Raw genomic sequence first — 16,108 nt, 5'->3', positions numbered from 1 at the left:
AAAGGACATAAAAGATGTAACAAGCCAAAAATATTGTAAAAGGCATAAGAAAAAAAATACGTAAAAGACGAGATGAAAAATGATGGAAGACAAGACAACACCATGTAAAAAAAGGACATAAAAGATGTAACAAAACAAAAGATGTAAAAGACAAAAATGAAAAATAACATTAAAGACGTAACAAGATGAAAAAAGGAACAACGTAAAAAACGTAAGACAAAAGAGACAAAACGATGGAAAAACTAATAGGATGAAAAAGATGCAACAACACTTAAAAACTACATGAAAGACAGAAGAAGGTCAAACAGATGAGAAGGAGACTTGAATTTTAATTCAACATTATAACTTTATTCTGGACATTATAACTAAATCAGGGGTGTAATGGTAAATACAGGAATACAATATGTTTTTTCCACTCATTGATTGATGCAGTTGATTTTATAATAGGTGAGTAAAATATAAATATATATATGATATATAAATCCTTAAAGAATACATTTTCACAAGTAAAATTGGAATTAGTGTCTTTTTAAAAACACTTTTATTGCAATAAATTTGTGTCACATTACAACTGCAATCCGTTGAGTATTTGCATATCATTGCAATATTATTCTTTTTTCCCACACATATATACCCGATGATGCAATCGTAAGCAAAAACTATGATTTCGTCTTCATCCATATACATACATACATATGTCCACCTCTAAACACGTACAAATATGAACACAAAAATGTGCACATACACATACGTCATCAGGCCTCCATAATGATTACATTTTTTTGAGAAATTTAATACAGAAACAAAAAAGTAAAAAGGTGGGAAAGACAGGAAAGGAAATTAATGTCCTTGTAGCACCCAATAATGTAATAATTTACTGAAAATGTAATAACGCCTGAAAATGTGCTCAAATTTGCACTTAACTCAATCGAAAATGTAATAAAACCCAATTATGTAATAACTTGACCAATAATGTAATAAAATATTCTGACTGATATTTTAATAACATTTTTACCGATAATGTAATACCTTATTACATTATTAATACCTTATTACATTATTGGAGATTTATTACATTTTCAGGTGGGTCTTTTTTTTAAAAAAAATGATAATGTAAAATTTGACAGATAATGTAATATAGAGGTCTATATTTTGTGTTTTGAGAATCTAAGACTGTTAAATACACTGACTTTGACACAAGAGAATAACTATTGCTTCCCTAAACATACTTCGCTCTCCACAGTTTTCCAACAAATCATTATCTCGTGAAAACAACCACAAACCAACAAAACAAATTTAAGTAACACTTCATTTGACGAGGGTATGCATAGGTATTCATAACACCAACACATTATTTAAAATTTGACATAAATATATCCTCTCATAAATGGTTATTATATCACTTTGAATGACGGGGCAGCATGGCTCAGTGGGTAGAGTGGCCATCTTGTAACCGTTGCTGGTTCGATCCTGGCCTGCAGAGGTCATGTTGAGGTGTCCCTGAGCAAGACACCGAACCCCTAACCGCTCCTGATGGGTCGTGGTTAACGTCTTGCATGGCAGCTCTTCCGCCATGAGTGTGTGACTGGGTGAATGTGATGTATAATGTAAAGCATTTTGGGTATCGTTTCAGGTATAGTAAAGCACTATATAAATAGGGACCATTTACCATCTTCCTCTAGCCTATGTCAAGTGATAGTGGTCAGCTGACATGCCGTGAGATTTACCTCTGTGAGTACAGGTTTAATAAAAATGTCAGTATAAAAATGACAAAACATAATGACAACTGACTTGTTCATTTTTTGACTTTTGGGACAAACATACATACATAGTGGAGAGAGCATACATACATACATACATACCTACATACATACATAGTGGAGAGAGCATACATACATACATACATACATACATAGTGGAGAGAGCATACATACATACATACATACATACATACATACATAGTGGAGAGAGCATACATACATACATACATACATACATACATAGATAGTGGAGAGAGCATACATACATACATACATACATGCATACATACATACATAGTGGAGAGAGCATACATACATATATACATAGTGGAGAGAGCATACATACATACATACATACATAGTGGAGAGAGCATACATACATACATACATACATACATACAAACAAACATACATACATACATACATACATAGTGGAGAGAGCAGACATACATACATACATACATACATACATACATACATACATAGTGGAGAGAGCATACATTCATACATACATACATACATACATAGTGGAGAGAGCATACATACATACATACATACATACATAGTGTAGAGAGCATACATACATACATACATACATACATAAATACATAGTGGAGAGAGCATACATACATACATACATACATACATACATACATACATACATACATAGTGGAGAGAGCATACATACATACATACATACATACATACATACATACATAGTGGAGAGAGCATACATACATACATACATACATACATACATACATACATAGTGGAGAGAGCATACATACATACATACATACATACATACATACATACATAATGGAGAGAGCATACATACATACATACATACATACATACATACATACATAATGGAGAGAGCATACATACATACATACATACATACATACATAGTGGAGAGAGCATACATACATACATACATACATACATACATAATGGAGAGAGCATACATACATACATACATACATACATACATACATAGTGGATAGAGCATACATACATACATACTTAGTGGAGAGAGCATACATACATACATACATACATACATACATACATACATACATACATACATACATACATAATGGAGAGAGCATACATACATACATACATACATACATACATACATACATAGTGAGAGCATACATAAATACATACATACATAGTGGAGAGAGCATACATACATACATACATACATACATACATACATAGTGGAGAGAGCATACATACATACATACATACATACATACATACATACATACATACATAGTGGAGAGAGCATACATACATATATACATACATAGTGGAGAGAGCATACATACATACATACATACATACATACATACATAATGGAGAGAGCATACATACATACATACATACATACATACATAGTGGATAGAGCATACATACATACATACTTAGTGGAGAGAGCATACATACATACATACATACATACATACATACATACATACATAATGGAGAGAGCATACATACATACATACATACATACATACATACATAGTGAGAGCATACATAAATACATACATACATAGTGGAGAGAGCATACATACATACATACATACATACATAGTGGAGAGAGCATACATACATACATACATACATACATACATACATAGTGGAGAGAGCATACATACATATATACATACATAGTGGAGAGAGCATACATACATACATACATACATACATACATACATACATACAAAAATACATAGTGGAGAGAGCATACATACATACATACATACATACATAGTGGAGAGAGCATACATACATACATACATACATACATACAAAAATACATAGTGGAGAGAGCATACATACATACATACATACATACATAGTGGAGAGAGCATACATACGTACGTACATACATACATACATACATACATACATGACCAGAAAGACACAAAAGCAGCAAAAACGGAAATAAAATGACCAGAGAGGGACACAAAATAAACACAGACGGACACTAAATGTTCATTTAAGGACTATTAATATGGGTCTTGCTGCAGTCTATCATTTGTGCTGTGGCTTGTTATGTCAGATACTCTCTGTAGTCAGGACAGTGGCAACCCACTGAAGCCGTTAAGATGTTGGAAACTTTGACTGTTGTAATGTTTCGTCCGTCTCTTTCTCTGTCTCTGGTCAGTTTTTTTTTTTTTTTTTGTAAAGCTGCACTTTCATCTTTTCTTGGGTCCATTGATGGAAACACCCTGTTAAATGACTGTTTCAGGATTGGTTATATGTTATAGGCTATTATATTCACTGTTGTTTACATCAACGTGTTTGTTAATAAATGGAGATTGCCTGAAAGAAGATATCTTGGTTCGATTTTTTGAATTTTATACTATGGGTCTGTGAGCAGGGCACTTAAGAAATCTGTTCACCTTAGTATGTTACTAGACTATTTCTAGAATTGTAAATGTAAATGCTTATGTTATATCTTTACAAATGAAGTGTCACTGACTTGTTTTCATGAGGTAATGATATGTTGGAAAACTGAAGTGAAGAGGTACGTTTCGGGAAGTTACCTGGGGTCTCCAGTGCTGCTCAAAAACTATACCAGAATTCTGGTCACCAAAGGAGGTAAGTCCATCACACACTCAGCAGGACCAGGATGTCCCTGAGTATCTGCATGTGCATATAGCTGTATGGTATAGGTCTGCAATTCTGTTGTTTCAAATCCAGTGTAGGCTATATAACAGTCTTGGATTCTCAAAACACAAAATGTAGAACTCTATATTACATTATCTGTCAAATTTACATTATCTTTTTTTTTTTTTTTTTTTAAAAGACCCACCTGAAAATGTAATAAATCTCCAATAATGTAATAAGGTATTACATTATCGGTAAAAATGTTATTGCAATATCAGTCAGAATGTTTTATTACATTATTAGTCAAGTTATTGCATTTTTGAGTTTTATTACATTTTCGATTGAGTTAAGTGTAAATTTTATTACATTTTCAGGCATTATTACATTTTCAGTAAATTATTACATTATTGGGTGCTACAGTCCTACTTGTCCTAATTCTCATGAATGTTTGCCGTGAATAACTGGAACAGTATGGTGAACTCTTTGCTCTCTGTATATTTCAGTTGACCAAAACTCTCATTGGCAAGTAGGCAGGTGAACCACACCGCTGCTACACCTCTGATGCATTGCCACGGCGCCAGCAGGTATTCCTCTGGCACACCTGAACTCCATCATTTCATCATGTTTAAAAAATTTTTTGTCACGAGATTTTAAGGTAATATTATGTTGTCTGAAGTTGTCTTCGTTCGCAATACAGGGCTCTGCAGGAGACAGTGGACGAAAAGCATTTTGTTAATGACAGGAACGACAATATATAATAAAGTCATAAAGCATAAAGCATAAAAATCATTCAATAGACTCTATCAACTCTTCTCTCATAACCAAAGGTGGCAAAAATACACATTCTTTATTCATGTTGCAGTAAAAAAGTAAAAGTAAAAGTACAGACTCAACTTCTTTATTTAAGTAAAAGGGAAGAAGTACAGGCTGTGAAATGTATGGATACACCAAGAGATTGCCTTTGTGTGTTATTGTCCATTTAGGTTGAAATTGGTCTTGATGTTCTGAAGGTGTTGCACAATGATGCAAAATAAGTACAAAGTACAGATATTTGTGTTAAAATGCAGGAACTAAAGGCACAAAGTTGTAAGTACGGATACCTGAAAAATATACTCAAGTACAGTACAGTAAGTACAGTACAGTAAGTATTTGTACTTCGTTACTTCCCACCTCTGCTCAACATCTGTGTAAATTTGCAGGCCAAACGCCAAATGTGAACAGTTGTATGGATTGTTTTGCTGTAGTGGCTCCTCAGCTTTGGAACAATCTTCCAGTTAGTGTTTGATCTGCTGACACATTTTTACAGACTTTTTTGCCCGACAACTAGTCTTGTGTGAGACTTAATGGCACCAAATGGCGCCGAACCCCCCAAAACCGGTGTCTCTCTCCAGAAATCACAACCTGGTTACTCAAATAATGAACACACCTTGTTGTGAGCAGTTTCATGTAGGAACTACTTTTGTTCTGCAGTAAAATCTACTACTTTTGGAATCCACAAGAACTGCTTTCTGTCTACTTCCTACTAGAAAGAAAATAGGTGAAGACAACTGTAACTTACTGAGGCATCTCATATGTCCGGTCCATTTACCACTGATGCAGGTTCTGTAAGGCTCTCCCTCCATGGTGTAGTATGCCTGACACTGGTATTCAACTGTTTCATTATGGCTGTACTGACTTTTCATAGTGTTCTTGATTTCTCCATCTTCAAGGATGGGTGGAGCCTCACAAGCACCTAAAAATACAGATACAGATACAGTTACAGGTGTGGGTGTTAGACTGCGGCACAGTTGAAAAGGTTACTGATACAACTTTTGGGTGAGGACTGGAGAAAATGCTTTCACTGTAACTTCAGATAACATATAAAGGCCTGGGTGTAACCTGGAGCACTTTTGGAGAAAATGTAAGTTATTTAATAGTTTGTGTATTCTGTTAATTTTAGTCTTTAGAAAGACTGAAGATTAGAATCTGCAGGTCAGACCCTTAAATAATCAGAATCAGCCAAGAAAACTGCAATCAGTGCATCTCTAATTACAGTAAATATCATTCATTATCTGGTGCAATATAACATTTTATTACTTCAATATTGCTTTTCAATGCAATTGCCAATTGCACTTTTTCTCTTTTATGTTTTTGTGTACTTTTGTGCTGAACTCATCTTACTTCCATTGTTATTCTGTTTGGCACTGTGCTTGTATTTACTCCTTACACATTTTATTTTTTCTCTTTAACTTATATTTGATGCTCTATTCTTGTTATTCTCATGTTACTGTGATTTTGGAGCAACGTGGCACAAGAAATTCCTTTGGGATTCATAAAGTTCTCTCTTATCTTATCGCAGTATAACATGATCTTGAACCCAGCGCTGTTCAAAATGCACTAAAACACTAAACTCTGCATTTTGACAAGTCGGCAAGGTACAGAACTTTCAACTGTAATATTCGTAAAAGCGTTTTGTGAGATGCCTTTGAACATACGTACTTGTACACACAAAGTTCTTCTCCCATTTCCCATTATTGCACCGAAGAGTGTTTTCTCCCTCCATTGTATAATTATCACGGCACTGATAAGTGACTTGAGAGCCAGGCAAGTATTCCTCCTCATGTGAAGTCACAGCAACTGCATTCTCAACTTCAGGTGGAGGTCTGCAGTTCCCAGAAATCGCTGCAAGAGATGAAAAAAGTATCAGGTTACACGCTGTAATCTTTTTATCTGGTAAAATAAAACTGATGACTTGTGCACAGATAATTTCAGGTGATAATCTATTTGAACTCCATTTTCCCTCGTGGCGAGTTAAACTGTTAGTCTGAGCCCGGTAATTTGGAATCATTGATCTTATATCTATAATGTTGAGGTGGCATTTCCTCATTAGAAATCACAGGATTTTTTCCACATTTGAATTAAGTGAATTAAGGGTTAGGGTTAAGCAAAATTAGCAAAATTTCTTCTCGAATTCCAGAAAGTTTAAGAGGGTCTGGTTGGTTGTGATTTGCTTCAAGGTGTAATTTGAGGAACAAGAAAGATCTGAAGTGGAGGCGTGATGGCGTGGGTCAAAGTGGAGCATCTAAGGAATCCAAAGAAGATAAGTATGAAGATGGCTTCAAAAGTTTGGCCAATGTGGGTGACGGTTTATCTGGAGTGGATGGTTTGGATGCAAACTGACAGTAAATGACGTAAGAGGAAGGCAGCGAGGACTGGTTTAAGTCCTCTGAGAAGTAAGGTAAACTGTAGCTGGTTAGAGGCCACACCCGGGCTTCTGGTTATGAGTTTTGAGAAGAAGCTAATGCCGCTAAGGTAAACTTTGATGGTATGTGTTTTGATAGCCACAGCGGAAGAGCATGGAATTAAGTTAATGTGTTTGACAGGTTTGGCCGAGATGGTAATTTCTTAATTAAAAAAAACACACAAAAACATTCACATAAAAACAAAAATAAACAGACACACCAAAACATGTAAACAATGAATTTGTTGTTCTATACTTTCTTATCTGTACATTGTGAACTCCCAATCCAACCATTTTCCCTACAGGTTCGAGTAGGATTTCCTGTATAACCCTCCTTGCAGTGATACATGGCCTTTTCATTGTATCTGTATACCTGCTTGTTACCAACAATATCTGCATCATCGACACGCATACTGTTGCATATTATTTCTGGGGAAAAAATGCAGTTATACAGTAGTGTAAACATTTATTTCACACCCACTGGTGCACAGACACAAACTGTGGATAAAGAAATAAACTGCTGGTGATGTGAGCAGTATGGACATGTAAGCATAGACATTAAGAGACTGAGAGTGTGTGACTGAGAGTGGTAGTAGAAGTACTTACAAAGACAGAACAAGTTTAACTAAAACTAACTGCTGATAAAGTTATGTTTCATTTTACTTATTCTCCCACTTTCTTTATCCCACTCTATTTTTTGTAGTAGTCTGTTTTGAGTAGTCCACTGCATATTTAAATGTGAATGAATATGTCTTTTGGCCTAATATTTATACTGCTGGCTCCCAGCAGTGCTTGCTTATTGTGTGAATAAATGCTTTAAAGGGACAGTTCACCCCCCCCCCAAAAAAGTTTTTTTGTCTCTCTAAGAAAAGTTGAAAAATTCAGCACCAGGGTCTCTGCACAACGTCTGTGGATTATCTTGAGTAACTGTGTCATGTTTTTTTTTGTGTATTTTTTAGCAATTTGAGCACCATAAGCTGAGTACCATTTAGTCCCTTTAAATTTGGGAGAAGGTCGACATCTCCAAAGCTGATGAGCTCTATCTTCCACCCAGAGCAAAGCGGAGCATGGCGCAGTGTAGCATGGCTTTCATTGTTATTTGATGCTCAGCACCCACATTGTGTAAGTAGCAACTGAATTTGCACCTATGTGTGCGCTTAAAAATGAGCTGTTGTGAAACGCATTGCTGGTGCGCCGCTGCTTTGAGGCAGCAGAAACAAAAACCTGGTCTGAGGTCAGTGGCGCAGTACTTCCCTGCTATTTAAAAGACTCATTATTCAGACAGTAAGATGTACCTACACAGGCGGGTTCACAACACATGTACACTCTGGTTCTAAGACCCTGAAGTTAATCCGTGAGTCATATAAACTAACATTCTGATCAATAGCAGATGATTTCAGGTGGGTGAAACAAGATAATGCTGTGTGCACGTAAGAAAAAGAGACAATGTCCCATTTACGCACAGCCACTGCAACTTCACTGGCTGTTTCTGACAGGATTGGTCAGAACTGGTTAATTAATGTTCTGTGTTCTTCTACACGTCCAAAAGATGTCACACACACAGTCAAAATTCAGATTGATCCTGATAGGAACAAAAACTTCCACTTTCACAAATATGATATAAAACAATGAACAGTAATGTCATAAACAGAAGGGTAACAATACCTTCACAAAGTGGATTTGGCGTCCATCCATCTCTGGTACATGTGGCCTGGCTGTTGACACTTGTACTTTTGTAACCATACCCACACGTATAACCTGTCCTCTGTTGCAGTTTTATTTGTCTCCAGTCTCTCGGCCAAATCACATGTGGGTGTCGCTTCTCACATATAACCTCTAAAATAAGAGAAAGACTTGTTGGATCTTAAATTAATCAAGATGAGGTTAATAATGATCATCACAGGTTAATGAACCAGACACGCACAGTGGAGAACAACAATCTCATCATCTGTTAAAGCTCATACAGTTTTATACCTCGGCATACTGGTGTCACACTCCATTGTCCATTTTCCTGACATGTGACTTCTGCTGCCATCTCCCAAAAGTGAAAAAAATAGTGCCTGTCTCCACATCTGACTGTTAATTTATCACCAGGTAAAAACAAATTTCTGTTACGAGGTTCATACGTGGTTCCTGTGGGTGTCAGCTGGTCCAGTTTGCATTTTATTTCTGCATTTGTTGGGAAATTAAGTATATTATCTGTTAGTTTATTGTAACAAGACAGGCTATAGTGCCATGACATCCATAAATCCAGCACTGAACTTCACTAGTCAGTGGGATATAAACAATAACCCAGATGACTTAGTTTATACTCACGTTCACACGCAGGGGTGGGGCTAAACTCAGCTTTTTGTCCGATCTTTGTGCACGCTGAAGGTCTGTCTTCAGTGCGTTTATATAGAGGGTCGCAGGCAAAATGCAGGATTTCATGTTCGTTGTACACTCTTTGTGCCTGGCTGCCTCCAGGCACATAACCATTTTGAATGTCGGGTACAGTACATTTTACCGCTGTTGAAAAATACACACAAGCATGAAGATACAACAACTGAAAAAACAATTAGCATGGGATAAAATTCTCAGGTAATACACATGAATGACAGGCACTGTCAAAATGTCAGACTTCCTGTTGAGTTTAGCCTACGGGTCCAAGAGAATGTTATGTGCATCTCAGTGTGATGCATGTGTGTACCAGTTGTAGTGCATGTCATCGAAACTTGCTATGGAGGGTGGGGTGCTGCACTTTAAAGGGCGTGGCCAATCCATTTGGCCATGCCATTGACGAAACTCATATCACATATTCAGGCCAGAACTGTTAATGAACTTGTGACATTTCAGGCAGATCCGACCACATACAGTTCAGTTAAAGCAACTTCCTGTGTTTTGGCGAAACATGGACCTTCGCCATGCCGTCAGGGCAACACCATTTAACGATACATCCCCATCTTCATGATATAGCATCACCAACTATACCACTTAAGGACTTTCAGACTAGATTGGAGTTGGATGTGGTCAACATGCTGGGAGCAGCACCTCAAAGTTTAAAACATGTCATTTCCTTTCGCCAGGAGGTGGTGCTATGACTGTCATGGAATACTGTCCTGTTGATGTTCTTGGGGCGGGACAAGTATCAAACATGTTAAGTGTGGTGCAAATTGGACTATTTATACAAAAGTTATAGGAATGTTGTATTTCATGGAGAGACATCCAAATTCGCCACCACGCTACGGCCCCAACCAGAGACTTCCTGACCAGATTTGAGTTGGATATGGTCAATGTGCTTCAAGCAGCACCTCAAAGTCTAAAATATGTCATTTCCTGTCACCAGCCGGTGGCGCTATGTCTATTGTAGGATGTTGTCATGTAGGTGTGTTCAGGGTAGGATGATCGTCAAAGACGTGGAGTTTGGTGCAGATCCGGCTATGTATCCCAAAGTTATAGCAATTTCCTGTTTCATGGCGAAACCTGGACCTTCGCCGCACTCTCAGGGTGACCCCCTTCGATGAAATGTCACGATCTTCACGATAGCATTACCAAGGTCTTAAGGTCTTCCTGACCAGATTTGAGTTGGATATGGTCAACGTGCTCGGAGCAGCACCTCAAAGTCTAAAAAATGTCATTTCCTGTCACCAGCAGGTGGCACTATGTCTTTCATGGGACATTGTCATGCAGATGTGTTCAGGGTGGGATGATTGCCAAACACGTGGAGTTTGATGCAGATCCGACCATGTACCCCAAAGTTATAGCAATTTCCTGTTTCATGGCAAGATGTCAAAATTTGACACCACCTGATGTCCAGGCCCTTTAACATGAAGTCAAGCTTTCGATAACTTTTGATCACAAAGTAGTCTAGATGGTAGCCAGCGATCTTGAAGCTTTTATGACGAATCGTGTCTGAGGAATTTCATTAAAATACGAAACATCCAAAACAGCAAAGAATGGCCACAAAATGCAAAATGGCTGACTTCCTGTAGGGTTTGGCCCATGGGTCCAAGAGGCTTTCTTTTGTGTGTCTGGATATGATACATCTGTGTACCAAGTTTCGTGCACGTCTGTGAAACACGCTGTTGGGGCTACTCTTCAGATGGCGTTTCAGGTGGAGCCATGTTGCCCCGCCCACCTCTGCGAACCTTAATACCCATAAATTTTCACCGCGACTGCTGCGCATGCCAAATTTGGTGAGTTTTTGAATATGAGAAGGCCCCGAAACTGCGCTCAAGTTAGGACATTATTACACCTTCATTATCAATAGATAGTGTTTGTTTTAGAGTTTGAGGGCTTTTAATACATTTTAACATTTTCTTCAGTTATGATATGGTAGGACGTTTTGCCCCAATTCTCAAGAATGGGTAATATACACAAGTGTTTACCACTCATGATGACAAAATAAATTTTCTTTTCCAAACAACGACTTACGTTGACATCTAGTGCCTCTAGACTGCCAGTTTCCTTCGACACAGATCAGTTTGTAAAATCCAATGTAGCCCACAACGCAGGGCACTGTCACTTGTTTTCCAACGGCGTACGTGTCCTCCATAGTAGATGTATCAAAATTGTCATCATACAGGGGGCTATTTAAAAAATTTTGAAGAGTACACTCTGTGGGACAAGAAAAAAAAAGATATATATAATATTTCCTGTTCAGCTCCACAACAAAATATTTAACAATAAGTTAAATTAAGATCAAACAGGAGCATATGAATAATTGAAGTACTTGGTCTTACCTTGACTTTTCACAAAAGTCAGTGTGTGAATCCACAAAAATAAGACACAGCTTCGGGTAATTCGATGCATTTTATGTTCATTACTCTGAACCGTCTCGCTGAAGTAGAAACTGGAGACTGAAGCACAGGTATACAGACAGGGAGCTGTAGATTTCACTGAAAAAGAGATTGCACAATGATTTACGCAAGTCTGTTCCAGCCTCCAAATTATCTCAGGCTCACAGGGAACAGGAAGAAATGGGAAGAGACCATCATCACACACTGGATCATTAACAGAACCTTAATAACACCTTATATTGGTGTATGTATGACAAAGATTTATATCACAGAATGAGCTCAATGGATCGTGGAAACGACTACACAAATTAACATGAAACATCTTTCCTTTTTTTAAAGGGGCATTTCTCGATGAAATGCAATTAGTTTTTCAATGGTCAGACTTTGGTATGTTTATCATTCAGTGACAATAAAAAAAAAAAAAAAAAAAAAAAGAGTATTCCTGTAAAGGTTTATTTGTCTTTTCCCGGCTTGGTAATCATTTGCAGGAATCAATTGTGCAAACATCAAGTACTCGGGCTCTTTGTATCTACAGTCAACAAAAAATAGTAGATTGTTGCAAAAGTGGATCAAAAGTATGATCATATTTGAAAATATATAAAACTAAACTGAGTTTCTTTTGTGTGTGTCAATGTCACTTTTAACACTAAATACGGTTTAAACAAATGTTTGTTGCAGGGCCTGTAAAGGTAGAAACAGCTGCCAAAAGGTCTAAGTCTGGAAACTAGAACAAAATGTAGCTGTTAAGCAATGCTGTGCTTGCCTTTATTTCTCAATATGGGTTTATGTTATTCATGCTATTTACACTGATTAGGCATAACATGACCACCTGCCTAATACTGTGTTGATCCCCCTTTTGCTGCCAAAACAGCCCTGACCCGTCGAAGCATGGACTCCACTAGACCCCTGAAGGTGTGCTGTGGTATCTGGCACCAAGATGTTAGCAGCAGATCCTTTATGTCCTGTAAGTTGCGAGGTGGCGCCTCCATGGATCAGACTTGTTTGTCCAGCACATCCCACAGATGCTCGATTGGATTGAGATATGGGGAATTTGGAGTCCAAGTCAAAACCTCAAACTCGTGCTCCTCAAACCATTCCTGAACCATTTTTGCTTTGTGGCACGGTGCATTATCCTGCTGAAAGAGGCCACAGCCACCAGTCTATGTTAGCAGTTGTTCTTTGTAGCTAATGTTAGCAGTTTGTGTGTGTAGCTAACATTAAAGATCCAGTAGGCAACATTGTTTTGGTATAACTGAGAAATAATTTAATAAAAAACCTTTAAGCATATTGTAAATAAGGTGTTCTGAGAGAGTTACACTTCTGCACCTCCTCTACAGCTCTGTTTTCAGCATTTAGAGAATCTGCCCCAAGACAGTAGACTTAAACCAATCATCAATTTTTTAGGACTTGGTGGACTCCTTCTACTAGTGCAGCTGCACGTGCACGTTCCTTTGGTGAGACCCTGAATCAACGACGGAAACTGCCGCTGGAAAAGTCGCTATGAAAGAGCATTATAATAAAGAGAAAAGAGCCTAATGAACATGTTCAACCCAAGAGTATATCAGCTCACGCGGTTACTTTTGACTTCACCTTCAGCAGCAGCGAATCACGAAACAATTATGGATGTGCTGACCAGCCAGATAGTGCTTTTTTTTTTTTTTTTCAACTTTTGGGATTAAAAAGTGGATTTATCTTCATGTTAGCTGGTAAACCTGTGTGCAGCAGCACCATGGAGGAGCTGACTGCGCTGTGTACAGGGCAGGTAGATGACACTGTGCTTTTGCAGTGACATTTTTGGCTGCAAGTCAAACTGTGGTGCCACTGAGTTGCATTTTCATGGCTGCTTATATCACCACAAGCCACGCCCGACATGATCCCCAAGCCCGACTCGCCCCCTAGGAGGGCTGCGGTCACGTGGCGCTGACCGCGGCCCAACAGGTGTTTAGCCTCCTTTTTGTCCCTCTCCAGGAAGTTAGTGTTGTGATACTGAGCTTGTGTGTGCAGGCAAGCAGAGAAAAAGACGTTTTTAAAAGTCTCTTTATGTTTAGCTTTCAGTACTTTTCTATCTTTACTCATGTTTTTAAATTCAGTTTCTCTCCTCTGTGTTTTCTACTTTCAGGTGTCTGTTTTATTACACACAGTTGATGTCTGTCGGTCTGTGCTCTAGTGATGTGTCGGTCACGAATGATCCGGCTCTTTGAAGTGGGAGACGGGAGACGGGGGAATCCACTGTTAGTTGCTGGAAATGAGAAGCTCTATCGGTTTATTTTTTTCTTTTCTCTTTTCATTTTTTATTATATCGACTACAATCTTTTGATCAGCTACCAAAGCCATTTTGTCCCCTGAATACCTGCACCCCTTCTAACATTTGTAAACAAGAAACTTGTCAATACATACAAAGATGCATATCATTTTTTTCTGTTTACTACTGTGTTGTGCATAATTGACTTTTACCAGTAAACTTTTATCTACTGTTGAAATCTGAATCTAAAGCTCGATGTGATGCATAACAGCGTTCAATGAGACAAAACTGACATTACATAGTTTAGTGAGCAATCAGTGTTAAGAAAAAAAAATTAGCATAGAAGAAACATTTGCATGGTTGACTGTCACAGTGAAAAAGCAGCCGAACATTTTGAGTAGTACAGCTCACAAAATGATAAAACAACTTTTCATCATCAAAACGTAATGAGGTTGTGATGTTCCACAAAACAAGTCGTAACAATTTGTTCTTAAAGTTTTGAGAAAGTTAGGACTGATTCCAAAAATGAGCCAAAATGGTTGAGAAAAACTGTAAATTTTGAATTTGCAAGTGTGTTAAAAACAAATTGTCAAAAATTGACTGTCGTGGTAAGTTTTCACAGCATTGCATGCCCGTCTGATGAATAGAAATGAGTTTTTTCTTTCAGAAAACACATGTATGTGACTGCAGAGGAAGAAAAAACCAGACTTGGTGAACATGTATATTTTATTAAAATGGTCTCAGGTGAAATCACTGGAGTAGACACAGACGATACACACTATGTACTGTTGTTAATCATTTACATGTTTGTCCAACCAGGTCATGTTTATCACATCCAGCTGACTAAAAACCTTTAATGGCAAGTGGGAAAGTTAATCACACCATCAACACATTGTTGACGCATGGATACTCGGCCATCATGTCTTCTAAATCTGGTACACTTGAAGCTGATATGATCATTATGGGGTACATACAACTTTCTATCAGTAGAATACAGGAAGGCAATATTATGGTTTCTTTGGATTTCTTCATTCACAACGCAGGGTTCTGCAAGAGAAAACAGATAAATAACATTTTAGTAATGTCAGGAATCACTGTACAACATACTGTCTATAGAAATCTTAGATTAAAAATACATTTTGAGTGCTTGAAAACTAAATACTTCTTCCCAAAACCAGTAACAATACTCAACATAGAGCATTACTGTCCAACAAACTGTGAAACAGATAGAAAGGTTGTATCACAGAATGTATGATTGTGTGTTTGTTTTTTATATCTTATTTATTTGACACTATTTATTAATTAACTAATTTTTATATGACCTGAATGATGCACCGACTGGTTGGACATTTTAATTTCATTGTACATGTTACAATGACAGTAAAGATATTCTGATTCTGATCATCAGACCTTGTTAAGGCTGATTGCAAACCCACATAAAAACCCCTTCACCTTCCTTGCCCATTTTTGTAATAATTTA

General features: G+C 37.5%; 2 protein-coding genes across 4 annotated transcripts in view; both read right to left on the bottom strand.

Moving 5' to 3' along the window:
• Positions 1-522: 522 nt before the first annotated feature.
• On the bottom strand, positions 523-12,489 carry LOC146324290 (complement factor H-related protein 1-like). Of its 3 annotated transcripts, none has more exons than XM_084723598.1 (10): positions 12,330-12,489; positions 12,022-12,204; positions 9,925-10,119; positions 9,583-9,777; positions 9,274-9,444; positions 7,876-8,037; positions 6,867-7,052; positions 5,947-6,120; positions 4,813-5,089; positions 523-850 (listed from the first exon to the last, which is right to left on the bottom strand). In XM_084723598.1, the coding sequence occupies exons 1-9, from the start codon at positions 12,397-12,399 to the stop codon at positions 4,905-4,907; spliced, it is 1,521 nt and encodes a 506-aa protein (XP_084579724.1). In that variant the 5' UTR covers positions 12,400-12,489; the 3' UTR covers positions 523-850; positions 4,813-4,904. The 3 variants fall into 3 exon arrangements, with proteins under 3 accessions (XP_084579724.1, XP_084579725.1, XP_084579726.1); XM_084723599.1 differs by having other exon boundaries at positions 9,925-10,116; XM_084723600.1 differs by lacking the exon at positions 7,876-8,037 and having other exon boundaries at positions 6,867-7,049.
• Positions 12,490-15,336: 2,847 nt separating this feature from the next.
• Positions 15,337-16,108, bottom strand: part of LOC146324288 (complement factor H-like) — a 51,351-nt gene continuing 50,579 nt past the window's right edge. Inside the window, exon 34 of the mRNA XM_084723507.1 lies at positions 15,337-15,675. Within this exon, the coding sequence (XP_084579633.1) occupies positions 15,482-15,675 (194 nt within the window). The 3' untranslated portion in view covers positions 15,337-15,481. The remainder of the gene's footprint in view (positions 15,676-16,108) is intronic.

The sequence above is a fragment of the Lutjanus erythropterus genome, chromosome 7 (assembly GCF_056507025.1).
Source record: "Lutjanus erythropterus isolate fLutEry1 chromosome 7, fLutEry1.hap2, whole genome shotgun sequence".
Taxonomy (NCBI): Eukaryota; Metazoa; Chordata; class Actinopteri; order Lutjaniformes; family Lutjanidae; genus Lutjanus; species Lutjanus erythropterus.
The sequence above is the reverse complement of the archived record's forward strand: the minus strand, read 5'-3'. Positions and strand labels throughout refer to the sequence as shown.